The following is a 27515-nucleotide window of genomic DNA, read 5'->3' as shown; positions in this document are numbered from 1 at the left end:
TATGCCCTGCTTCATCGGAATGACTTTTGAATAACTTTGTTTAGTTTTCAATTGGAAGTTCGCTCAGTTTATTTTAAGTGATCACTGGTTTGCGTATCCTACTGAAACCTTCCACCAATGCAGACAGACCGCATGAACGTGCGCCAGACTCGTGTGACGTCGTGTCCTGAACGGTGGGGTGGCGTCGCGTCATATCGTTCGCCTAGCTCCCATTGGCCGACGCGACTCACCCGACACAGCTGTGACTGTTTTCTGCAGAGGAAGCCTGTCTCTGGTATGAGGTCTGCGCTCAGGAATGAAATAGCAGCTTTTTTTTCCTGCCTCTCTCTCCCAAACGATGATGTGACCTAACGACGTGATAACAGTCTGAGCAGTAAGAGAGCAGCACAACTCACAGCTTCATCATTGTCGAGGTGCGAATGAACATAGTCGGTTGTCGCTAGATCATACACTTAGAACGTCTGGACATCCAAGGTAAGAAGACATCAATTCATTCTTCTTTGCTATTGTCCATTGATAATCATTGTAAGATTGTGGAAAATCGAAATGTAGTGGTTTAACAGCTTGAGAAAAACATGATCTACAAAGGCCAGACTAGACACCACTTTTATTTGATATCTAGCGTGGTGGTGAACTTGAAACATTGTCAATGTTAATTTAGAGTAGATACAATATATTGATGCATGTCTGTGTTTAGCTATGAGGTATTAACGCATCTTTGCTGTTTTCCAGCACTCTAAGTGCCAAATGCCAAGACTAGAAGAACACTGTTGGAGTCGCTCCTGTGCATCGAGGGTGGAATCAAATAATTTTTCTGGGGGAAACTGGGTCGCATCGAGAGCTGAAGAAATGATGTCCATTGTCACAACAGTGCTCAGCAATGCCTATGGCTCGCTGCACAGTGTGCGAGCAGCAAACTTGATCAGACGGGGTCTCGTCCTTTTCACGGTGGGAGTAGTTCTTGCGTTAGTGCTCAACTTGCTGCAGTTACAAAGAAATGTGACTTTGTTTCCCGAAGAGGTGATGGCAACTTTGTTTTCATCAGCGTGGTGGATTCCCCTTTGCTGCGGCACGGCAGCTGGTGAGTTGTCACTTTTAAACCTATATCCTGACTTAATCATTCTGTATGAATGAATGAGGTTGCTATATGTACTCTTAATTTTGATAAAATGATCTGAATTGGGCTTTTATGGGGGGGTAGGATGGGGATAATCTGCTTGTGTGTTTCATGATGCCATTATATGCAGGCAGCTAACTACAGCCTGGGCTACATAATAATTTACCGTGTATTCCATCATTGTTATTGTTCAATATATTAATTGTGTAAGTGTTCTCTCGGCTATGAGCCCATAATGGTGAGCGTTTTGTCTGGTGAAAACATACATTAGTATTTATATTGCCCTCCAATATTCCAATAGGCTTCACTAGAAACAGCCGGACATGGAGGGTCATTAAGGGTTGTGCTTCTTCTTCATTGGCTGCTTTCATAACGGGCGAGCTGTGGAGGTGGTCCATAATTGGCTGCTGCCTCGAACATGCCACTACAGAAAAAGAGAAACAAGGAAGTCGTGTGCAGTCAGAATTAAATAAATCATTTTCACCACCAACCCCTCCCCCATGTTGTTGAGAAGTAGGCTACAGTGATTCACACCAAAAAAGAAATACGAACGTTACAATTCAATTGGGAGACAATGATCTAACGTTTTTATTTTAGTGATAGAATGTTCGAGACTTGTCTTTTCACAGTAGGTTACAGACATGTTTGTGCAAGGACTGATAGGCAAGAAATGATCATGTGCCTGAAAGTAGAAAGCAATCTTTTCGTTTGTTTTAATTTCTGTGTATTTTGATCCCAAATTGAAACTCAAAGAAATGCTCCATTTTCAAGACCATAGAACAACATGAGTCAGTTTGATTTGTATGTATGCCATTCAGTGAGGTACTAACTCAACTGTCTTTTCTGCAGCTGTTGTTGGCCTGCTATACCCCTGCATCGACAGCCATCTAGGGGAGCCCCACAAGTTCAAGAGGGAATGGGCTAGTGTCATGAGATGCATCGCAGTGTTCGTTGGCATCAACCACGCCAGTGCTGTATCCTTTCCAAACATCGACAACTTCACAATGTGCACACTCTCATGTCGGCTACCTCCAATCTAGAAAAGGACGGATGCATATTTACACCAAAGTAATTTTATCACATCCAGAGCATAAACAAGGATGAGGGTCTACTAAATGTGTAACATATTCATAATTGAGTAACATTCTGTGATTAGTTTGATATATTATATTGTCATTTTGCTACTTTTACAGCCCCGAAGGCAATTCAGCTAGTGTCAGTGAGACAGTGGGTTGAATTCCCCACTGCATTCCTGCTTGTTTTGACTCCTTGAAATACTTTCCAAGTATGTATGGAACCTATAGTTGCTTTAAACATATACACTGCTTGTGCCACCCACACTGTAATGCTTTGATGTAACATTCAAACAAATGCTATATTTTTTAAACATATTTGAAGGGATTTGTTTTCTACTGAAGAGATACTTAGAGAGGATGACCGTGGGAGAGGTAGTGAAAGGTTGTTTCAAAGGGTAGTAGGCCCGGATTTGAACCTACGCAAGCAAATACTGTCTTTGTCCTTAACTGCTCCATTTCACAGAAACTACACTTTGCCAATAATGCCCAGCTATCCCTGACCCTGGCTGCCCTGTCCCTGGGACTGTGGTGGACGTTTGATCGCTCGAGGAGTGGCTTCGGCCTGGGCATCGGGACGGCATTCCTTGCCACCGTTATCACACAGCTGCTGGTCTACAACGGCGTCTATCAGTAAGTCAAGTCATGCTTTTATTTGACCACGTCACACTGAGAAGTTAACCCCACACTGTAAACCCCAAGGCATTTTTAACTCAAATACTTCTAGTAAGTTGAACTAAAAGTCAATGAAAAGTCATTATTACTTAAAATGTTTGTGGTACTGACTCAACTAAATGACAAGTCACTTCAACAACATTTTTAAACTAATGATAAATTAACTTTTTACCTAGCATGCTCTACTGCAGGTTGATTTTGATTTGATTAATCTTCTGCTACACAAAGATAAATATCATACATTTTTCTAAATTAATCCAATCATTTAGTTAGATTTTCTGCACCCGTTGCTGAAATGGTTGTTCCAGTTTAAATGGCTTACACGGAACCCAAACCGGCTGCGCGTGTGCGCCATCGTGCATACATTTATTTTGTCCTCCCACACCAAACGCCATCACGACACGCAGGTTAAAATATCAAAACAAACTCTGAAACAATTACATTAATTTGGGGACAGGTTGAAAAGCATTAAACGTTTATGGCAATTTAGCTAGTTAGCTTGCACTTGCTAGCTAATTTGTCCTATTTAGCTAGCTTGCTGTTGTGTCCTGGGATATAAACATTGAGTTGTTATTTTACCTGAAATGCACAAGGTCCACTACTCCGACAATTAATCCACAGATAAAACGGTCAACTGAATCGTTTCTATTCATCTCTCCTCGTAGGCCTTTTCTTCTCTTGACTTTATATTGCGATTGGCAACTTTCATAAATTTTGTCCATTACCGCCACTGACCTCGTTCGTCTTTCAGTCACCCACGTGGGTATAACCAATGAGATGGCACGTGGGTACCTGCTTCTATAAACCAATGAGGAGATGGGAGAGGCAGGACTTGCAGTGCAATCTGCGTCAGAAATAGAACTGACTTCTGTTTTAGCCCTTGGCAACGCATACGCTCGTTGGCACTCGAGCGGTGTAGTCAGCCTGTTAGGTAGTGTCCTCACTCCTAACCCTGGCAGTTATTATGTATGCAGGTTATGGGTGAATAACATTTTTAACTGTTGGATATTCTAACTCTTGCTGGATTCCAATAGGAATTACACCTCACTTTTTGTTGGGGTTTTTGTAATATACATATTCTTTTTTTTGTTGGCCCATCCACCCCTCTTTGGAGGACAAAAAAACATTTTACAGCTTTTTCTTTTGTTGTATTTTTTGTTGTACACACATTTGACATACATTGCACTTTTTAATTTTCTACTACAGTAGTTACATAGCAAGAATAAAGTAATTTGATATACATTACCTCTGGATAGATAGTACTTATATATTATACATAGTGTTTTCAGTCATAACTATTATAGAACATGAGCTTTTAAATCCACCCCTCAGCTACTCTCAGTCCATCCCACCTATCTCTGTAAACTGCCCTCTTATGATTTCCATGGGCCATATATTTTTCAACTGTTTATTTTTCAATTACACATCACTTCGCAAGCCAACAAAATGTGACTTGCATGTAGGGTTGCAAAAAAGAGATTCCTGGAAATCCTCCAACCAAGAATGTTTTTAAATCTGGGAATTTGGGGAAAGTTAATAAAATGTTACTACCCTACATGAAGGCCTGTAAACCATGAGTTTCAGGCCACTGTATTAAGGTAAAGCGAGGCCTTATGAGAAATGTAATGTCATAAAGAGTTTTAATTATAATATTCACCTAGGAACTCTTGGTGAAGGCCACAGGACTGAAAATGAACAAATGTCTCTGTCACTAACAAATACAGTCATGGGTGGTAACTCTACATTTCACTCAAATGCAAAGCACACTGGGATTATATTGGAGGCGTAATGACAACTAATTGGGGTTAACCGTGCTGACAAACTGTCAATAATAAGATATGCCATTTAGGAGAAGGTTTTATTCAAAGTGACTTACAGTACTGCAAGTCTACATTTTTTTTGTATGGCCTCAGCGGGAATAGAACCCATATTCCCAAAGTTGCAAGTGCCATGCTCTACCAACTGAGCTGCGCAGGACCATATTATGATATTTTGGTGGATATTATGGTATCATTACTTACCTTAAAGTTTTAGTACAGCCAGTGAATCAAATAAGACATAGGTGTCTTTTTGAGAAAATATCTCCTTTGTGATTGATGTATTATTAAAGTGTGTTTTGTGGAACTGGTCTCAGTCACCTGATTCCATCAAAGAGGATCTGACAGATAAGGCATGAAAATGAAAGCAATTATTTTTTGGTGATACGGATTCCCCCATGCTTCTACACCCAATTATTGGCCCTCCTACCTGCCTCTGTGGCACCTCCTCAAAAACATCATGGGGAGAGGGAGCACTGTTGCTTCAGTGAGAGGCTTACAAAGAGCTGTGTTCAAAAGGCCTTGCAGCTTCTGTTGACTGAAGGGAAGAGAGAGATGAAATTGAGAGGGAGAGGATTTTATATTTCCGCATTAAACTTTAATAATGCTGCCTTCCCCCCTTTCGAGATCTGTCTTTGAAACTGTGTTTAAGTTGCCATTCCTGTTTTAAGACCAGTCTCTATATGTGTCTTATTTGGGGCTAGATTTGACTATTGGGGCAGATATTTAATTTAATCGGATGTATTTTTCTCCCTCTCTTGTAGATACACGTATCCAGACTTTCTATATGTGCGCTCTTGGCTTCCATGCATATTCTTCTCAGGAGGAGTGACTGTGGGGAACATAGGACGCCAGCTAGCCATGGTAAGTCCTGTCCCCTATTTTCTTAGTCAAATTCTGCTGGTTTGTAAGCACAGGAACACATTGACACAGCGCATTGACATGTTCGTGCGGTACGAACTTTTGTGAGAGAAAAAGCCTGACACAACACAATGTCGGCTATAATGCCTACTTCAGGTGTATGCCCGAAGTCTATCCTTATTCTGTGTACAGTTCTTCACAGTCACGTCCATTATACAGTTTGACTCAATTAAAGTGTGAAAACAGCATGTTATTTTGTTTTTCGCAGTAGTGAGTCCTAGAGCCAAATGTACCAAAGGGTCATTTCCTGCCTGTTGTTTTTCATTGATGGTGTTTGAAATGTTGCCAGTTGGCACAAGCCCTCGCTTGCTCTTTATTTTATTTATTTTTCTCTCATTCTGTTTCACTCTCTCTCTCTGAGATGGATTAAGTCTGTTTACCTTTCATTCAGTCTTTTAGAGTTGCCTTTTAATTGTTTTCAAACTTGCATCTTGTGTTTCTCAACAAAGCAGCCAGCTTGTGTGTGTGGCAGGAACACGTTAGCACTAGAGTTCAGTCAACTGGGTTGCATTCACTAGAAAGAAAATGGACTGAAACAGTGAGGGACTGCAAAAAATGTTCCAATATTAAACGTTTTGCTACAGTGTGCACTAATGAATATGACCATTATTATTGTAGCTGATAGCTGATCATCTTTGAAATGCAAGACAAAGGCCACAATGTATTATTCCAGTTTAGACACAATTTAGATGTTGGCCACTAGATGGCAGCAGTGTATGTGAAAAGTTTTAGACTGATCCAATGAACCATTGCGTTCAATATGTTGTATCAAGTCTGCCCAAATGTGCCTAATTGGTTTATTGATACATTTTCAAATTCACAACTGTGCACTCTCCTCAAACAATAGCATGGTGTAATAGACTGTAATAGATTAACAAGAATGTAAGCTTTCTGCCCATATCGGATATGTCTATGTCCTGGGAAATGTTCTTGTTACTTACAACCTCACGCTAATCACATTAGCACATGTTAGCTCAATCGTCCCGCGGGGGGGGGGGGGGGACACCGATCCCGTAGAGGGGCCATTTAAGAAAGAGTTGTGGTTAGGACTTACACAGCTAGACGCCATTTTTAGTGATGTGTTAATTTGAGCTTTTGTTCATTATACTTTCGTATTACCATTCACTAGTTGTAGTACAGTATCAAATCAGGCCAGCGATTGAACTGTTGAGAAGCTAACTCAAGTTTTTTTGTTTTCTGGCTGATTTTTTTTTTTTTTTTTTTGTGTGCTTCCAGAAGTTTGAAATGACTGAAATATTGCCCGAACAGTATTGAAAGCGCTTTTCCTTTAATCCTTCATCACTAGCCTATAACTGGTTATGTAGCTTTCTCTGTTTTATGTGGTTGTTGTCATGTACGTAATTTTGTCTGTAAATGTTGGTTTAATGTTGTCTTTAGCACTCTTGAATGCAATAACAATTCCTGTATAAGACCAAATAAATGAACTGAGCCCCTGCTCTAAGTTCTGGGACGTACATTATTTTCTGGTATGTTCTACATATGCTTAACATGTGACTTGGGGCTCTGAAGAGAGGTTCTTAATCAGGAGAAATTGGAAAAGTGAGAGGGAGAACTCTCTAGACACGTATACCGTTTAGGGGGGGGGGGTAAAGGGAGGCCTTGAGGAAGGGCTATCACATTTTACTGCAACCCCAACTTCAGATAATCTTCTCACAGTTGTACCTATATATAGGACACCATGATCCACTGTATAATAGCCCCATAGTCTACTGTCAAGAACTGTAGAACTCGGCCTTAATTTAAAATCGTCAATAATGGTCTTCTCCAATCCCCATTGTGGATGTTACCACTGTAGGAAGATGTTTGTTGTTTGCTGATATTGATTCAGATGTTGAGCATGATATATGAACATGGGCTTTCCTCTCTCTCTCCCTTCAGGGTGGTGTCGAGAAACTCCACAACGACTGAACAGAGATCAGCTGAAGAGGGGAAAGAAGGAAGACTGACAATATGGAGAACAGGCGTAACAGAACCAAGTCTGCCATCATGGGGAGAGAGTTTGAAAGAAAAGAGACTTATTATTTTTTTTACTACCTTTCTGTGTGTTATAACAAAGAGCTAGCCCGAACACCCTTGACCTAACGTGCCATGACTTCTGCACCTGTTGGTGGCCAAAATAACTTACAGTATTAGGCTAGCCGCTATGCTATCCCTATTAGGATCCATATAGCATTATTCCAGAAGATAGTCGCAAAGCTATCCCTGTTAGGGTTCATATAGCATTAAGCTAGCAGTTAGACACTAGGCTATACCAGTTTGGTTCCAAATAACATTATGCTAGCAGTTAGCTGCTAGGCTATCCCTGTTTGGGTCCATATAGCATTAGGCTAGCTTCTAGCCACTGGCTCCTCCCTCACTATGGCAGAACAGTATTTGCCCTTCCAGTTCTTCGAAATGAAAAGTTAACCGTTTCAGTTTTACAGTGTAAGAGTGAACTATTAGCTTTTTGCAGGTGTGTGCACGTGTGGATTTGTGCAGGTCTTAACAGAAAAGACGAGGCGAAAAGGTGGTACTACAACGTTTGCTTTTTTGTTATGGCTGAGTACAAAATTACCGTAAAAAGGGAAACTTTCAGAGCTGTGCAAAAATGTCTTGACACTCACAGAGACGGCGACCAACAGTGTCACCGATGACATGTATTGTGTTCCCAATATTGTAATTAACCAAGAAAAATAGTTATCTGAGAAATTAGAATGCCAACACCTATAACCCCGAACCAAATATACATGAGATCACAGATGATGTGACCATGTTTTGAAAGAATGTACCATGATGCTACAATAAGTAAGCATATTCATGGTTTCAGTGAAATCAGTAATGATAACAAAAAGGCACCTGAATGTAATCGGGTGTGAAAGCTCACCTCTTGGCTGACTTCGTGGATATGGTATGCAACCTGGAGGTGACCTATGACCCCTGAAATGAATGGCTGATTTCCTATTTAGAATTTTCCAGACTTGGCATTAAAGTTTATGATCATACATTAAGAGAAGGTGACAGGACATTTTTACTATGGCCTGGGGATTTGCAATCTGTGATTGCCTTTGTATTATAGAATTGAGTGCTTTTGTCACTACTATACCAGTTCAATTTTATTACTTGTACATAATTATATATTGCTTCCATGTATAGTCACTTCCCTATATAATCAGACAGGTATTACCACACTATACCAATTCAGTTCAATAGTTGGGGGGCTAAAGGAATAAAAGTGCAATCACATATACCTGAGCTGACTATTCTTCTTATTTATTATTTCTGACAATGGTTAAGAGGTGAGACTCCATGGAATCATATGCAGTGTGGATATAGAAAAGGAGCATCAAATAAGCAATAACAGCAGCTTTTGTAAAAACAAAAATTATGTCTAAGATTACTTGCATTCTTCGACTGTATACCAATGACTATTCTCACCATGAGGAGAAGAAAAAAACATTGTGTCAAACTGTTTGTAAATTCTCCTAGTAGTTAAAACATTAGTAAATGGGAATACAGATTATAATTGTTTTATATTTTGTTATGTACACATCACAGCGGGATTGGTTGGTACGCCTGGTTCGGTGTGAATCTTTGCTCAATTTCAGGTGTTCGTCCCAAATGGCACCCTATTCTCTATATAGTGGACTACTTTTGACCAGGGGCCCTGGTGTGCTGCTGGGAGAAAAGGAAGCTTTATTATTGGGGTGTTTGAAACACCTACTATTTCTATGTGTAGAGAGTGTGAGTGTGTTTTCAGCTGTGTATCATTTTTATTACCTTGAATCCAAGTGGAAAATAAAAAGGAACTCCTAATGACGTGTGTGTATCTACATTGAGTCTACATAGTTCTGCCACACATCTTAGCAGAATGAAACCATACAGATACAAGATTTGTGTGCACATTTTGAGCCCAATGCATGAAGTGTTTCTATGAGAGTTTGCCATCTGAAAATGTAATTGATACAAACATATAAGGTATGCAAATGCGACGTAACAAAAATATAGATGCTATTTTATTCTGAATTTTGATCACTAATAAGTTGCTTTATTCTGTCTTGGAAAATACAGACGTATAGTGGAGATGTGTCCAAAAGGGTCCCGCTTTTGTAGGCCTGTGGATCAACTTTCCCCCTCGTGATTTTATTTTATTTTTTAAAAAATTTTTTAGGTCATAGTCGTGGTCTCAACTTACTGTTAAGAGTTAGAATAGTAGAATACACGAGGTGCAATTTAGACATTTGGTTGTGCATCAGCACTTCTTTTGTCACAGTGGCTTGCGAAAGTATTCACCCCCTTGGCATTTTTCCTATTTTGCTGCCTTACAACCTGCAATTAAAATAGATTCAGGGGTTTGTATCATTTGATTTACATAACATGCCTACCACTTTGAAGATGAAAAATATTTTTTATTGTGAAACAAACAAGAAATAAGACAAAACAGAACTTGAGCGTGCATAAATATCACCCTCCCCCCCCCCCCCCCCCCCAAAAGTCAATACTCTGTAGAGCCACCTTTTGCAGCAATTACAGCTGCAAGTCTCTTGGGGCATGTCTCTATAAGCTTGGCACAGCTAGCCACTGGGATTTTTGCCCATTCTTCAAGGCAAAACTGCTCCAGCTCCTTCAAGTTGGATGGGTTCCGCTGGTGTACAGCAATCTTTAAGTCATACCACAGATTCTCAATTGGATTGAGGTCTGGGCTTTGACTAGGCCATTCCAAGACATTTAGATGTTTCCCCTTAAACCACTCGGGTGTTGCTTTAGCAGTATGCTTAGAGTCATTGTCCTGCTGGAAGGTGAACCTCCGTCCCAGTCTCAAATCTCTGGAAGACTGAAACAGGTTTCCCTCAAGAATTTCCCTGTATTTGGCGCCATCCGTCATTCCTTCAATTCTGACCAGTTTCCCAGTCCCTGCCGATGAAAAACATCCCCACGGCATGATACTGCCACAACCATACTTCACTGTGGGGATGCTGTTCTCGGGGTGATGAGATATGTTGGGTTTGCGCCAGACATAACATTGTCCTTGATGGCCAAAAAGCTAAACTGTGATTTTTACATTTTTACCAGATTTTTTTTATATTAACAATTCATATTTAACTAATAGTAAGCCATTTCTGTCCTACTAATGCTGTGTTTTTATGGTATCCACTCTAGTTCCCTGCAGCTAATCTGGGCGTATGGTCACTAGAGTTGGCTTGAGCTGACAAATTAGTCAAAGACTACATTACATAGACAAGATGTGGTGGGTGTAACCTGAGAGAGCCTGGATGAGTTTAGAACAATCCCTCATTGTCTAAAAATCATCCTTGCATCTGGGAGACTAAGCCAGGGTGGGGTTAAGACAACCCCCCCCCCCCCCTGTGCAGATGACCACAGGATAAACCCAAAGTGGCTTATGGTGCCCCCAATCTGCCATGGGAGGGGTGGAACCAGCCATGACTAAGCAGTATTTGTGTCTACTCTATAAGAAACCGCATTGTCTGTAAAGGTTAGGTTACTCGGCCCAACAGTCAAGAGTGTTGGGTTGACTAGTCTCATTATTGCAATAATTAATCGATATTGAATAAAGATGCTTGTTTGAAGAAATGACAATGTCTCTCTCACTTGAATAGAATATTCCACCACAAGACGGTGGCAGAAACATTATGTACAAAGTAAGTTACAAATAACGTGAAAAACACACACAATAGCACAATTGGTTAGGAGCCCGTAAAAAGGCTGTCTCTTTATCTTAATATGGCAGAAGCAATCGGGCCTGGGAAGAGTAGGGCTTAAAATAATTTTTGTGGCCCCCACCCCATCAAAGTTGCCCATCCCTGTGTTATGTAGTGCACTATATAGGGAATAGGGTGTCATTTGGGACACATATTATGAATAGCTCCCATGGTGCTGCCCTTCAACCTTTACTTGCTAAGCTGATGCTTAAGTGTAATAACAGTTCCTGAGTAACCCAGTGAGTCATCTCTATCTCTGGTTGTGCAAGGGCAAGGAGTATTAAAGGGACAAACTATAGCATAGTTAGAGTATTATAAGGACAAACTGTAGTATTATAGAGGAAGAAGAATACTTTGTCTGTTTTCATTCAGAGAATGTATTTCTTCTCTTCCATTCTAACTCAATCTGGCATTGAACGTCATGTTTGTTTACAAGACTGGATGACAATAATTATTCCTGCCACTTAATTACTATGTGTCAAGATGGCTTCCACAAAGCAATGGTTTCCAAAAGTGCTGGGGCATCAACGCAGCTCTATTGGAAGCTCGATTAGCCCGGATTGTTATTGTTGTGTCTGCGGCAGGGGAAGCTGAATAGAGCAGGACAGTCTTTTGTCTGAGGCCCCTGTCACAGTCTCGACTACCATTATAACGTACTCAGCTTTTTTCCCCTTTTCTCTCACTCCCTGTCAACCCTCCCCCTCGCTGAACTTATATACCCCTGCCTGTCACTAGGATCACTAGGATCACTATCATAAGAGGGGGAGCACCCCCTCCCCAATCTGCTCCCCCCTCTGACACGCCTTTCTGGAGAGCAGTCTTCTATTTATACCTAGCAGGGGACTGACAGTTAACCTTTTGCACTGGGGACATTTCTGGGAGTGAGGCCAATTTTCAGGCCGGTTTCAGCCCTCGTTCTGAGAGCGTTGCGTCTCTCCCGACAGGGCAGCGATCCAGCGCCACACGCCACGGCTACGTTTCCCCTCTTAATGTCTCCTCCTCCACTCAGTCAGAATAATTGGCGAGGCGTCAACCCTTTTCATTTCCACCCAGAGCTGACTGAAGGACTCCAATAGACAACCGCTCTCTGCCAACACAAATCTCTCTACTCGGCCTCTCTCTTTCCTCTACCGCTCTCTCTCCTCTGCCCCTGTCTCTCTTTCCTCTGCCTCTCTCTCTCCTCTGCCTCTCTCTCCCCCCTCTGCATCACATCCTTCTCTCATACACTAGCAGTTAGAAAACAACACAGGTCCTGATACAGTGCCCTGAAGGCCAACTTAACCCAACACTTGACAGTTGGGCTGTACGTAGTATGGTACAATGTTATTCTCCATCCACCTCAAGTGGAGTCAAAGCCAACCGCATGTTATCATGTCAGTGTGCTCTAGAGAGCCTTACTGTGCTAGTTCTAATAATTGTGAGTGTGATATGATTTTGTACCTGTTTATGTACAGTACACAGGACCATAGCTACATATAGGGAAAGAACGATTCGGATCTAGTAAAGAAAAATGTTTAGGAACTCACTTGGGGTCTCAACTTACTGTTGAGAGTTACAATAGTAGAAAACACAAGTAGTGCCATTCCGAAACTTGGTATTGCATCAGCAGTTTTCCTCGTTATATGTTACTCACTGACAGTCACTCAATTAGCCCATGTCAGTAAAAAAAAAATTATTGGAAAATTTGTCTATCTAAACTTGAGGCAATCATGACCAAATTATCGACCGGGCACACAGGGCACATGCCCAGGGGCACTGACCTCCAGGGAGCCCCCTTTGATTTTCTTATTCACTCTCACTGAGATATATTAACATGGCATAAATCATGGCAAAATGTCTAGAATTGCAGGAAATTTGTTTTAAAAGGAATTAATAATTTATTATTAAATGTTTATAGCACTTTTCATTACATACAGAATCTCAAAGCACATGTTAAGCAAAATAAACAACAAGAAGTCATGAAATATAGGCTATAACAGTAGCTAGATCATCTAGATCAAGTCTGTTTGAGTGCTTCTTGAAGCCTCCATCGTGAGAGGATCTGGAAGCTCATAACTAGATGGTCAGCGGACGTGTTGGTCAGGTCAGCATGTCCAAGAGCAGGTAGGCAGGCAGCTCCATGTCATCAGGGCGTCTCCGCCGTCTGCAGATTCTCTGTATTGGGACTCTGATTTAGCTCGCCACATACTACAGCCCACTCCGTACTTCAGAAAATGCGTAGCCTCCTCTTGGGTCATCATTGGTGAAAAACAACCCAAAGTCAGTAGGTGCAATTCAAATGAAAACACACACCTTCCAGCTAGCATTAGCTAGCTTGTTGACGACACTGATTTTCATCAATTTACAGGCAGTAATCCAATTCATGATATCAAGACTTGATCTGCACTCATTTAGCTATTGAAAAATAAACCATTTATGAAACTATTTATATAAAAACTATTAAATATGATTAAATATGTACAGAATTTACTCTCTGCCTAGGCTGCCACTAGGCGCCATGGCAATTTCTCCCTACCCCATGGCAAAATGTGTCGAATTGCAAGAAAATTGCTGTAAATGTCATAGCCCGTGTATGTAGGTGGCAGGGAAGTCAGGCGCAGGAGAAAACAGAGTGGTTTTAAAAAATGGAATATTTATTTCCAAAACCAACTTAGAAAAAAGAATCCGGGTAAACCAATAACCAGTCGTACACTGATTCAGAAAAACACGTACATGACAAACAAACAATCACCGACAGAGAAATTAGGGGAAGTAGAGGGTTAAATATACAACATATAATTACTGGGATATGAAACAGGTGTGTAAAGAGACCAGACAAAACCAATGGAAAATGAAAAACTGATCAATGGTGGCTAGAAGGCCGGTGACGCCGATCGCCGAACACCACCCGAACAAGGAGGGGCATCAACTTCAGTAGAAGTCGTGACAGTAAAACTGCGACAACAAAAATTCTGTAAAGCAAACTTATTTGGTTACCTTTTGTTAATAAAATACTTTTTCTGCTAACAGATCCCTCTGTAAGTATTAAATTATAGTTTTTAATCCCAGTGCTGCGTTAATGTGAATGAATGTGTAGCTGTTAATTGTATAGCTAATTGGCTATGTGTTTGTAGATTGACTGAGTTGAATCAAGCTTACAGCAACCAATGTGACAATGGCCAGTGTCATTTTTGCTTGTTTTGCTATTCTCCAAATAGCATTTAGGAGTTTTTAAATTGTATAGAAATGCAGTAAAAGAGCTTTAACTTTATAGAAATTTCTCGGAACTCACTAAAACTCAAACGTAGTGCTCTATGTAGGGAACAGGGTTCCATTTGGGACGCAAGGACAGTTTTCTCTACAGGACAGATTCTCCACAGGTGTAGGTAGTCATCTGCTGAGAGATTTAGCGAACGCTGCCTATTGGATCTGAAATCCAGACAGGATCTCTAGACAGTCCAGGAGGGGTTAGTGAATTCATTCGATGTATCAACCTGAAACTGGGACGTACCCACCCCACAGCCATATCTAATTCAACTGGGTTACTGGATAGATCAACACACTTCCCCCCTGTAAAGGATATTTTGTTTATGGTTAACAGGTCAAAACACCATGAAGACCTTTGGGATGTTATGTTGACATTAGACAAATACATTGGGTTACAACTTTCATGCCAGTAGATGTTATATGTTATGCAAAGCAGAAAGATTTTATGATTTGAAGATGGTATAACAGCAAAGCAGAACAAAACATATAGGTTCTATTATGGATATTCTGATTCTGAAAAGAGGCATTGCTTCATATTTAGGCTAAAGTATATTTGTGGTGCAGTTGGGAAGCTGATGCTCTTTGAGTGTGTGTTTTTTGTGTGTGTGTGTGTGTGTGTGTAAGCTTATCTGTGCACGTGTGTGTTTTGCCCGTGGCACACTAGAGTGGCTGTGCCCCCTCACCTGGAGTTGGCTCAGCGGGTGTGGGGCCCGGCAGTAGGGCCTGTCCTGTCCCCCCCCTACCGTCTCCCTGCAGGGGCCTCTGTACAACAGAGCCTGGCCCGGGGACTGCTGTCAGCCCGCTCAGCTTGTGATACACATATAACTCTCCCAGGCCCTGTCATATACACTGACAGCCCTCTTTGATATGCTCCTCAGTGCTCCCTCTCTCTCTGTAAGCTGTAAGTGCTTCTAACTGACACTAGTCCCACTAGATGGGAGTTTTTCTCAAAATTAATTTGTTGATGTTTTCAAATTAAAGGGACGTATTCGTGGCCTACATTTAAAGAATTGAGATGGAGACATTTCTCCCTCTGCTCTGGGAAAAGCAGACCATTAAATGTGTGTGTGAGAGAGCGCAGTGGCCGATGTGTCCTTCATTTGCAACAGACAATAACAATTCAGTGGTGATTGCTTTGGTTACCACCAGATGACAGTATTTATCCTGTTTGCCCGGACATCATAGACTTGGCAGCTGTGGACATCCTAGTGGTAAGACTGATAATATCAACAAATGTCTTGGCTGGAGAAAGTACAAGGAGTGTCTCTCTATACTGACTCAACAAATAGTTGGTGGGGTTGATTACAACTTGGACAAGAAAGACTTTCTTTGTTTTGTGATAAGACATTAGCCCAAACACAAACACACACACACACACACACACACAGACAGACAGACAGACAGACAGACAGACAGACAGACAGACAGACAGACAGACAGACAGACAGACAGAGTTCACTATAAAATCTAACAAATCAAAGAAATTGGACAACTGTTCAAATTAAGAGAACATTTATATTGGACATGTTATCCTTTATCACATGCCAGTACAGTTTTTTTTTATTCAATGCCTTTAGCTTACATTAGGATGAAGGAGCCTAGGCCTTCAAATCTACATAGTTGGACTGCATCATATCACCTTTCAATATTGTTTATCAGCAAATATAAACCATGTTATCTAGAACATCGGTGTCATTTATTAATATGCACAGGTGTGGCAGTTGTATGAATTATTCACAATGCAAGCCTACGCAGAAAAAAACATCAGCTTTAATGCAATATTAGCTTCACAGTGAAATACCACTATTTGGCTATGAATAATTCTTAAACTGTCAGTAAAATATCTTATTTAGCTATCTCAAAAAATAGTAGCCTGTATGCATGCAAGCTTACCTGTCATGTCCACAACGATGGCGCTGCAGACCAAGCAATAAACAAGAGGAAGACCCTATATCGTAGGATAATTATTCTGGTTTGGTGTCAACTTAATTCATTAACAGGTACTGAAGAGATCGATTCTGTTGCTTGTTGTCTTATTATTTGTGTCAAGTATTTCCATTTTGGGATAGTTGTTCACTGAATTACTAGCACTAGTTGCTCACGCTGCAACAGTCAATAGTGTGCTATTGTGACAACCAAAACATGCACCGGGGGGGGGGTCTCAGGACCGAGTTTGGGTAACTGTGGCCTATATGGCTTTGGTCAGACCACCCACTAAGAAAAGAGGGTTCCTTAAGAGTCCTTTGGGAACGGAGATGGTTCTATGGGGAATCATAATGAACCCTTTGAGTCCTTCAATGGTTGTTTGCAGTTCAAAAATGTGTTATTTCCTCTTTTGGTGATAATTGAAATGCAGGGGAGTCGGCTCATTCAAATATTTTGGGACATAGTTTGCTAACAGCTCTGTTTGTGCAACCTTAAGTGAGAATGTCATTCCAGTTTATCTAATCTGTTGAGCTATGCGATTAAATGTTAAATATGACTACGGCCAGTGACAATGTCTTGTGAAAGACACACGTAAGGCCTTTTGTCAATTGAGAACTGTTGTCTAACTCAGTGGTTCTAAATTCTCTCCTCAGGAACCCCCAGCTGTTCCAGAGCTAGTACACCTAATTCAACTAGTCAATTAACATATTAACGGAATTTTAACAATATAATATCGATAACCAGAACGGTAACCCTGTATGGTTCTTCAAAACATCTACACGGAAGATTAAGGAAGGTTCTTAACAGAACCATTCTCCATTAAAGGTTCTATGAAGAACCATAAAAAAGGGATATACTGTATATAGCCCCAAAAAGGGTTGTAACCATAGCAGAACCCTTTGATTGGTGCTATATACAACCCTTTATTAGTGGATCTTTATATAATCTTTGGAAAGGTTTCTTTACAGCACCATACAGGTTCCATTTAGAACCTTATGAGCATGGTTCTTTATAGAACCTTAAAAAAAGGTTATAAACAGCACCAAAAAGGGATCTGCTATGGTTAGAAGCCAAATAACCCTTATTTGGCACTATATAGAACAATTATTTTTTTGTGAGCAGGTCTTGGTCCAAAATAGTGCACTATGTAGGGAATAGGGTGCTATTTGAGAGGCTACCAAGAGCAGAGTCACTCCTGTCCCGCCTCGCTCTCTCAGTCCCATCTCTCCTTACCTGTTTGGGTCAGCATGGAGTAATGTACTACAGTGGATGCCACAAAGAAGCTGACTGAACTGGCTGCAAATGGACTCCATCTTAGGTCAAATTACCTCACAGATCCCATTCAAATGGTAGTCGTTAATGTTGTACCCTCTCCAATCTTCCACACATTCTTCTTAATGTGATACACACTTTGCAACAACTGCTGATGTAAAAAGGGCTTCATAAAATAAGTGTGATTGATATCTGATTCACTCTGACAGTTTTCACTATTCATTCATTTAGTTAGGTGACTGTAAACAGTGTTGTAGTTGGCTTATGGTGGTCAATGCCCCGTAGAACTAGAATAGACCAGTGCGGAGGCCAATTCAGTATAATACTGCACCTACTGTATAAATGTCTGGCAGCAATATCACAATAGCAGACCTAATAGAACTAAAAATGTAAAACATCTGAAAATATACCATGGTATAAGCATAAAATGAACATCTAAGCATTTAATGTATGATGAATACACTGAGTGTCCAAAACATCAGGACCGCATTCCTAATATTGAGTTGCACCCCCTTTTGCCTTCAGAACAGCCACAATTCGTCAGGGCCTGGACTCTACAAGGTGTCAAAAGCGTTCCACAGGGATGCCGGCCCATGTTGACACCAATGCTTCCCACAGTTGTGTCAAGTTGGCTGGATGTCCTTTGGGTGGTGGACCATTCTTGATACACATGGGAAACTGTTGAGTGTGAAAAACCCAGCAGCGTTGCAGTTCTTGACACACTCAAACCGGTGCGCCTGACACCTACTACCATACCCCGTTCAAAGGCACTTAAATCGTTTGTCTTTCCCATTCATCCTCTGAATGGCACGCATACACAATCCATGTTTCAATTGTCTCAAGGCTTAAAAATCCTTCTTAAACCTGTCTCCTCCCCTTCAGCTACACTGATTGAAGTTTATTTAATAGATTACATCAATAAGGGATCATAGCTTTCACCTGGATTCACCTGGTCATTCTATGTCATGGAAAGAGCAAGTGTTCCTAATGTTTTGTACACTCAGTGTATATAACTACTTTATAATTAAGTGGAACCCTCAAGCAAGTGCTGTGAACATACAAATATGTGAGAATATACCACAAGAATGGCAGTGATAGAAGTGAATAGAATAGAAATGTAAATATCTACCATGTATTTTAACTCAACATATCCCTTACAATTGGAATAGGAAAGAAAACATGCATAAATGGAGATGAGGGGCTTTCTTTGCCTGCTCTGCCGGTTATCCCATATGCTGTATGCTGCTTCTGACGTTTTCTCTTCCCGCTGGACAATCACGCGTTGACATTATAAAACCTTAGGTGATGCCACATGATGCATCTCATCCAAACAAATCCTTTTGAGTGCAAATGAAACACAAAGCACATACACACGTCATATTACAACACAAGCTCACATTCAATTTGTGCATATATGTACAGTGTTGCATATTACTGTGCGGATTAGCGTCTGGTAAACCGGCCCAGCATATTACAACCTAATGAAGTAGAAACGTGGCGCTGCATTGGTAAATAGAATTCATCAATGTGTGCCTTTTCGTTGCAGGGTTTTGAATAATCGATGCTCAGACAATGATATTCATGTAAATATCATCCACAAAGGGCATGTAAATATCATTCACCAAAAAAAACTGTGCAAACACAATTATCATGTCATAGGGCTTCCACGCTCCAAACAAATAAGAAATGTAGAAAATAAATGTACCACAACAAAAAAGGACAAGATAAACTGTCTGGATTCATAATTGAGTGATATTTTATTGGTCATTGATATAACGAACACACGCCCGGCAAGCATGCACCAATGCAGAAAGTTAGTTCATGCGTTATTGGCCATGTGTAATGGATTAGAAATCTCACTCGAGTTCTCAGCATAAAATCACCCCAAAAACGTTTCTAAAAGTTTCAGAATTACTTCAGCACCGATTGTGTAAGGAACAAAACCTTCACAATGGCTTATTTTCGGCAACTAACTTCCAATCCCATCTCTGCCTTTTCATGAATTTCTTAGAAACAATTCAGGTCAACGTGTATTATTTGTAAAACATTTATGTTGTGCTCTTAAGAAGTTATGCCCTGTAAAGCTTTTTGAGTTATAGTTCGTTTAAAGTGTGACATATGGTATTAACATATGCAACACATGTCAAATTCAAGAATAGTATATGCTACCCAGTTTATCACCTGCAAAATCAGACGGATTAGGCATATATTATTATCACAAAAATCATCTTTAAAGTCACTCAAGAGTTATAAATCAGACAATAATAATCTCACTTCTGACACCAGTGTAATGAAACATCGTTGTGAAATGAGGTCATTTACGAATACCACCTGTCGATGTAAAAGTCACCATCACCACATTTCACCGTTGGGGGTAAAAACAATTCGGGTGGAGAGAGGGGTGAAAGGTGCGTCATCGAGCAATGTGCTTTCATGAGATCCTGCAGCACTATTTCGGTCAGTTAAAACTGGGGACAGTGCAGGGGCATGATGCCACACAAGAAGAGGGTTCGAATAGCCTCTCATAACGATTGACCTCTTTCCTAAGTTCAAGTAAGCTGGACCTAAAGGCATATCGCAACTGGCCACTCACATTTGTGACTGGATGAGACATTCGATGAGAGAGTGCTTGTCCAAAACAGACGCCAACGCACTAATAAGGTTAGGATAAAATTGTCCCTTTTTGCTATTTTCATTTTCTGATTCCACAGTGCTGTTACATTAACCTTTACACATGCTTTAGGCTAATTAATTAATTTGAGTTTAGGCCTATATAAATGTATAAGGCTATACCTGAGCTTGAAGCAAAAATATATCTCTAGTGGAAATATAAAAAAACATTCGTGGTTTATTGTTGATGTGTTGGAGTTAACGCAAACGTTTTAATACCTATAATGTCAAATGGCCAGGTCGGGTGCAAAACAGCTGAGTAAGCCTTTAGCCGAACTCTCAGTGCACACACATATTCGATAGTTGCCAATAACTTTTACGCATAACCATTATCGATAACCTATGATAATGGTTTACGCAAATCCTTTATGCATACTGTAGGCCTAATTACGTTACAAAATTACTACTTTTTACACCATTTTACCAACTTTAAGCAGTTGCAGTTACCAATACATTGACTTAATAGTCTTGTGGAAGTGGCTTTTGAGTAACAAGTGCTTCCCCAGCTGTCCACTTGTCGTGGTCCTTAGTAATCAATTGCAGACCCCCTTGGACAGGTGCACGAGGCATTTCGACCATCTAAAACACGCGAGGCATCGGGATACTGCAGTATAACAGGCAAGGATTCAATGGCCATATGCGTGGGCGGTAGCCCGCCATAGAAGTTATAGAAGTTGGAACAGGTAACCTAAAATACCTCTACTTTATTGATGTTGGACTTGTGTGCAGTCGATCTTTCAGCATGTTTACATTACACCGGTATATTGTTCAGCTCGACGTGGTTTTATTAGTGAGGAAATGTTCAGTGCCAATTGCCATTAATCAAGTTCATAAAGTGCCCCGTCCCTTTGCATGATATTTGTTCTATATGACAGAGTCTAAAGCCATTAACCTCGTGGAAATAGCCACCACTTGGCATTTATTCTTTACTGTCACAAGTAAGACGTCGTGACACGTGAAACGTCTGGCTGTCCGGCTGTATAAACGTAGATGTGTATAGGCGAGCTTTGGTGTTCATCAACATGGCGAGATAGGTTACCATTAAACGTCAACATGGCAAGTCTCCAATAGTGGTGGTGAAATCGGCCTACAATATGAAGTCTAATAAATCTTTAATTAAAAAAATATTGGAAAAAATATAGCAATTTGGTCAAATGTTACTAAAAGTAAACTACATAGCACTCAAGCTAATCCAAAACCTTTCCATTAGGCTACACTGTAGACTAGTAGGCTACTTTTTATCACCAAACATTTATGTCCCATACAAAGTTTCCTTAAAGGTTATGAGTGGAACTCAAACTATTAACTGATAAGTGTTATATATACTTGATTATCAAAATGCACTGCAACAAAAACTAGATTCTGAATCAGGACGAAAAACACAATAGACTAAATATGTAAAGTGTTACCTGCATTTGACCCTGACATTAAAACTTTAATTAGTAAATGTAATCCTATATTTTTATACATAGGCATATTTGTGGTATGATATACCTCGATTGAATACAACACTGTTCATACTGAAATAAGCTCCATTTATTTTAGAAATAATTATTATAAGTTCTTGGTTCAATTGTCATAAATAGAAACGCATATGACAATGACAGCTCAGCCTTCTGTATTATTTTGGAACACACTTGTGATAATATATTTTCACAACTTTAACAGGATTTCTGACCACATTAGAAGAATATCAAATTAGACCTGAAATCATAGCCTGATGCTTTTGCAAATATAAAGATTACAAGCATGTTGTCTTTGCGTTGAGTATTGATTGACAGCGAAAAACATTCACCATCAATTAAAGAAAAATGCGTGTGATCTCAGTTTTGAATTCATCGCATGTGTAAGAGAGTTAAGAATGTACATTAAGCTCACTCCACAAATATTGCGGATGGAGCCGTCCAATTGGTACCTTTTGGGTGGCTCAACCCGTTGGAACGTTGTCAAGGCGATGCGAAGCAGAGGATCACTGGTTCGAAACCAGTATGTGGCAGTCGGACAGTGAAAGAAGCAAAGCTGTTAGCAGCATACTGTCCCCCTTAACATATAGGCCTAGCACAGCATTCTTGTTTGGCATTGATTTTAGACCTATATCCATGGCACTTTTTAGGATAGCCTTGGCCTACTTCAGTTAAGGAAGAAACAAAAGTGTATAAGTTTCAAATATGGGACATATTACCACCATACGTATTGTGTTTCTTGTGGATCTAAACTCTAAATAGAGGACACTGACTTTACCAAAGCTAGAAATTGTTTACCCCCCAAATTGTCTGCATCTTAATCTTAAAAAACATATATAAAATATGTAAATAATTCTAAAAAATTTAATAAAACTTCGTTGATGCATCAGTCAATATAGCATTGCAGTTTATAGTTTGATGTATAGGCTATACGCCATTATAACGCTGTTTTTCAACATTATAACGCTTCATTACACATCATCTTCCCCAAAGAGATAAACGTCTAACGAATATACTGTTGAAAAAGTGCATTCTTTCTAGACGGGACTGGCGTTCAGTTAGCTTTATCTGAGCAAGACCTTAATTGTGTTCGGGGGATGCAGCAGTCAGGGCTGCGGTAAACTCAATTAGGACCTCTATGCTGAAATCCGAACAGATTCCAGAACAATCCCAATTCAAAGGAGGCTTATCTACACCAGGGCCATCAGACGGATTAAGAGTTATTGAACCTATAAATTATCTCCACCCAACAGTTTCAAGTGGCCATTCGGTTGGCAAGACCCCGACGGTGACGCGGTCCGTGTGCTTGAGGAAACATTTATCCTAAAACAAAGGACGGGGACGGGACACCCCTCAAAAATTTAGGGTAAAGAATCGAAGCTGGATTTTGGAGCTTCAAAATATGCTAGAACCTCTGGTCCCGTCACACAGGCTACACTCCACCTTTGATTAACTTTGAGTTAAAGTTAATGAAAATCTCACCTTTAAAAGTTAAAATTCTGTGAACTCAAACCCAAATAATGTTGTTGACTCGTCCTATACTAGTTTTTGTGACCAAAACATAAATTGAAGAAGAAAAAAAAAACACTTAAAAAACATCACCACAAATAAACATGCATCTCAAACGCAGGTTGACGTTTATTGGGATGAGTCTTGTCCTTGAGGCAGAACTGAGCTATTCCCGCTAGATGGGCAAGCTGCAAAAACAAAATTGGAAATATTGTAAAAATGCAAGAAACATAATTTCGCTTTTTAGTCATAATTTCAGTTTATGGTTCGGCATTAGGGTTAGCAGTGTACTTTAAGTTTAAAATGTGATTTTATTACTTTGTGGTTGGGCCTGCTAGTAACCACACTGCAGAGCTGCCTCCAGAACAAGACTCATGACGAAAAACGCTAACCTGCAATATCTCAAACAGACGTTTAAAAAATGCTTCCTCATAGAACATGACGGCTCGTGTGGCTCATTGGCTGAGCTGCTCAATCAGCGGTCTACTCGCATTAAATATTTTTCATGACAGGTAGCCTTATATGCCCAAATCATTCTGTTGTTGTGGTAGGGTATGCCCACATCATTCAAACACATGAAACCTGCGTTTTAACATACTTAATTTAAAAAAAAATAGGAAGGAAAATTATTTTACTCATGTTGTAATTAATTATAGGTCATATTTCATAGAAATCTGGAAACACTCAGTTAGGCTACTAAGAATAGGCAAAAACAAAGACGGGGATGTTTTAGGCCAGGATTGATGGCGTGTGGATTTGACTGTGATATTACTGTTCTGCTCTTGAGTGACCTAGGATGAAGAAAAAAAACAGCTCTCACCGAGACAAACCACAGAAATTATACGTGCTTTCCGGTTTTTAAAGGGCACAGGAAGCTGGCAACTTTGGGCCAACCCCGGTGACAGAGCTGATATCTTAGCGACCCCATTCATAGGGAGGAACGGTGACCGGGGTGGGAGAGGGAGGGTGGCGAATAATGCACATCTGCAACGGTCCAGTGGTGGGAAAAGTATTCAATTATCATACTTCAGTAAAAGTAAAGATACCTTAATAGAAAATGACTCAAGTAAAAGTGAGTCACCCAGTAAAATCTCACTTGAGTAAAAGTCTAAAAGTATTTGGTTTTAAATATACTTAAGTATCAAAAGTAAAAGTATAAACCATTTCAAATTCCTTATATTAAGCAAACCAGACAGCACAGTTATTTTTTGGGGATGGATAGCCAGGGGCACACTCCAACACTCAGACATAATTTACAAATGAAGCATTTGTATTTAGTGAGTCCGCCAGATAAGAGGCAGTAGGGATGACCAGGGATGTTCTCTTGATAAGTGTGTAAATTTGACAATTTTCCTGTCAAAATGTAACTAGTACTTTTGGGTGTCAGTGAAAATGTATGGAGTAAAAAGTACATTATTTTCTTTAGGAATGAAGTGAAGTAAAAGTAAAAGTTGGCAAAAATATAAATAGTAAAGTAGTACTTTAAGTAGTACTTTACTTTAAGTACTTTAAAGTAGTTTTACTTAAGCACTTTACACCACTGCAACGCCCATGTGATCTATGATCTAGCATAGACCGTGAACAGCTTCCATTCACAAATCCTTCCCTGTGCATCGTCACCTTTTGTAGTTGAGGTTCTCAATCCATGGCAGTAACTTCTTGTGACGTCTCAGAAAATCCTAGCCAAAAGAAAAACAGGAAAAATAGGGTTAGGTACTCAGGACGGTTTGTAGTACATGCATACGCACACGTAGGCCAAACCTAACCAATGTCAATTTAAAAAGTATCTGAAAAACGCACAAATTTGTATACGCAGAGACATTATGTATGCAGAATTGGTAGTTCATATGAAATGCATCAACACTGATTTTTTTGGGCCACAGCATCTTCCAAAGTAGACAGTCTTGCACTGAATTCAGTGAATTGTTAATTCTCGGTTCATGTTGGCTATAGGCTAGTCTACAATAAACATTTGCATAACATTTTATTAGTCATTTAGCAAGCACACTGCAGCTCTGTAGAAAAGTGACAGGTTTGGGTTGTATGCATGCATGGCCTTAAGGGTTATCAATATTTCCACCTTCCCTGAAGGAGCACATGAATATATAAATGCAAAACATCCATTTTACATAACCATAAATGAGTTATTAGCTAATATCATTTACATAAGCAACATTTCTTTCAGATTTTAACAAAATTGGTTAGGATACAGCTAAATGTTAATGTTCATAATAACCCACGGATTGTCTGTTATTTTGTGTTAATATACAATAAACAGACTCAACTGATGTTATGAATGACAAACTTTTCATTGGAAGTGTTTAACGAGGCTACACTTACAATAATAGGAAAAAGCGGCCTAGATTTATCAGGTTACGGAACGCATGAAGGCATAAAGCCTACTATACCCATAAGAGGCATAATTGACATACACTGGCTTTCGCTTTGCCGATTACCATCGTTCTTTTTTGCCTACTATTGCAATAGGTGTTTTAAAGAATAAATCCCTTGGAATTCGTTGAAAATTGACTGCTTTGAGTAAATATCTGATTTCCTTCGTCGGGCCAGTGTCCATTCAGGGAAAGGTATAGGGTTGCTGTCAGGGCGCGATGTTTTGTCTGGGGGGATTAGACTGGTGCGGACGTGCGAATACCCAAGAAATCTTTAGTAAATCAAATACCGTTTGCAAACCAGGTGTGAGCTCTCGTGTTGCGGCATTGACCACCAGCAGACTAATACGCTATATGCAATGTGCACAACACAAACAACAACAAAACATGATAACCAGAATGATGTCACATTCAGGCATAATACAAATGTCAATGTGGCATACCCCTTTACGAATCTCACTACTTTTTAAAGGGGGCGTTATTGCCAAACTGACACGATGCTAACCGATACATCTCATGTAGGCCTACCATAGGCTACGAGAGATGGGTTACGATCTCAATCGTAAAACGAAATGATATGCACAATGCGTAAATGCATACGAGGGCATATTGCAGAGATAGGTAAAGACTCTGCTAAGAGAGTTGTGGCCAAATGCACGTTTATTATCATGTTATAGGCCTATCTGCGCTCCCAAGTGGCGCAGCGGTCTAAGGCATTGCATCTCAGTGCTAGAGGCGTCACGACATACCCTGGTTTGATTCCAGGCTGTATCACAACTGGCCGTGATTGGGAGTCCCATAGGGCGGCACACAATTGGCCCAGCGTCGTCCGGGTGAGGGTTAGGCCGGGGTAGGCCGTCATTGTAAATACATATTTGCCTAGTTAAATAAAGGTTAAATAAAAAAATACAAATATGAATGTATAATTCAGCCATGCATTTAATATAAAAGATCTATAGGCTACACGCATCCCCGCATCCACACTGAATTAGTTACCATTCTTTAAAAAACTATAGTCACGAAACGATGTTGGGGCTTATAAAATAATAAGACATCAAATTTAGCCTAACGTTTTTTGGGACTTCATTTCACCTAACTTTTAGGCAACATAACCCAAATAACGGAATATGTGCGCCAAGATATAAGGTGCAAGGTAGAAAGGTAGAAAGAAAATGTGAGGTAACCTATGTCAACATTTTAAGAAAAGTCTGTTAACCGGGTGCAAGGTGACACACCACAAACAGACGAAGTCTACCAATTAAGGGATATACGACGCCATACTGTCCAATAGAATCAATCAAAAACAACCAACGTAGCCCTTCAATATTGACATGTATAGGCCTATAGGACTATGCGTTCTATAAGAGCCTGCAAAACAAAACGCATAAAACTACATTTATTCCATTTTTAATACCACCATATAGGCCTATTGAAGCACCCTATTTATAATTGGCTGTGGTCTAGTCTGTATGACTCTTGACTTGAAATCGTGAGGTTTCCTCCACGCCAGCCCTGTTTTGCTGTGGCAGACAGCGAGAGCAGCGAGAGGCGGAGGGGGTAGCCTGTCTGGCCGCCATTGTCTCCTGTTCATTTATTAGTGCTCGGGATAATCTGGGTATCCCTCACATGTGAGAAACTATCACAGCATGAGAGTAGCCTATCTAATTACAACCTTTACTCAGAACTTTCACTCCATCAGCTGGAGAGATAAGATGGACA

At 40.2% G+C, this 27515-nt stretch overlaps 1 protein-coding gene and 1 long non-coding RNA gene across 3 annotated transcripts in view; one reads left to right on the top strand and one right to left on the bottom strand.

Annotated features, from left to right (window-relative positions):
* The first annotated feature begins 246 nt into the window (after nucleotides 1–246).
* Nucleotides 247–9419, top strand: LOC115154302 (insulin-induced gene 1 protein). 2 transcript variants are annotated; one of them, XM_029700385.1, is made up of 6 exons: nucleotides 247–474; nucleotides 733–1081; nucleotides 1967–2091; nucleotides 2657–2823; nucleotides 5447–5546; nucleotides 7503–9419. In XM_029700385.1, exons 2-6 carry the CDS (start codon nucleotides 748–750, stop codon nucleotides 7530–7532), a joined length of 756 nt encoding a protein of 251 aa, XP_029556245.1. In that variant the 5' UTR covers nucleotides 247–474; nucleotides 733–747; the 3' UTR covers nucleotides 7533–9419. The 2 variants fall into 2 exon arrangements, with proteins under 2 accessions (XP_029556245.1, XP_029556253.1); XM_029700393.1 differs by lacking the exons at nucleotides 247–474; nucleotides 733–1081 and adding an exon at nucleotides 1183–1745.
* Nucleotides 9420–24908: 15489 nt separating this feature from the next.
* The window catches only part of LOC115154298 (uncharacterized), a 33990-nt gene continuing 31383 nt past the window's right edge, over nucleotides 24909–27515 (bottom strand). The window contains exon 5 of the long non-coding RNA XR_003867862.1: nucleotides 24909–25085. This is a non-coding gene — a long non-coding RNA (uncharacterized LOC115154298). The remainder of the gene's footprint in view (nucleotides 25086–27515) is intronic.

The sequence above is a fragment of the Salmo trutta genome, chromosome 2 (genome assembly GCF_901001165.1).
Source record: "Salmo trutta chromosome 2, fSalTru1.1, whole genome shotgun sequence".
NCBI classification, from domain to species: Eukaryota; Metazoa; Chordata; class Actinopteri; order Salmoniformes; family Salmonidae; genus Salmo; species Salmo trutta.
The sequence above is the reverse complement of the archived record's forward strand: the minus strand, read 5'-3'. Positions and strand labels throughout refer to the sequence as shown.

Coding starts and splice junctions, on each gene's coding strand:
- LOC115154302 (XM_029700385.1), top strand. CDS start 748: ATGCCAAGACTAGAAGAACACTGTTGGAGTCGCTCCTGTGCATCGAGG. Junction 1,082..1,966: donor TTGCTGCGGCACGGCAGCTG/GTGAGTTGTCAC, acceptor TCTTTTCTGCAG/CTGTTGTTGGCCTGCTATAC. Junction 2,824..5,446: donor GTCTACAACGGCGTCTATCA/GTAAGTCAAGTC, acceptor CCTCTCTTGTAG/ATACACGTATCCAGACTTTC.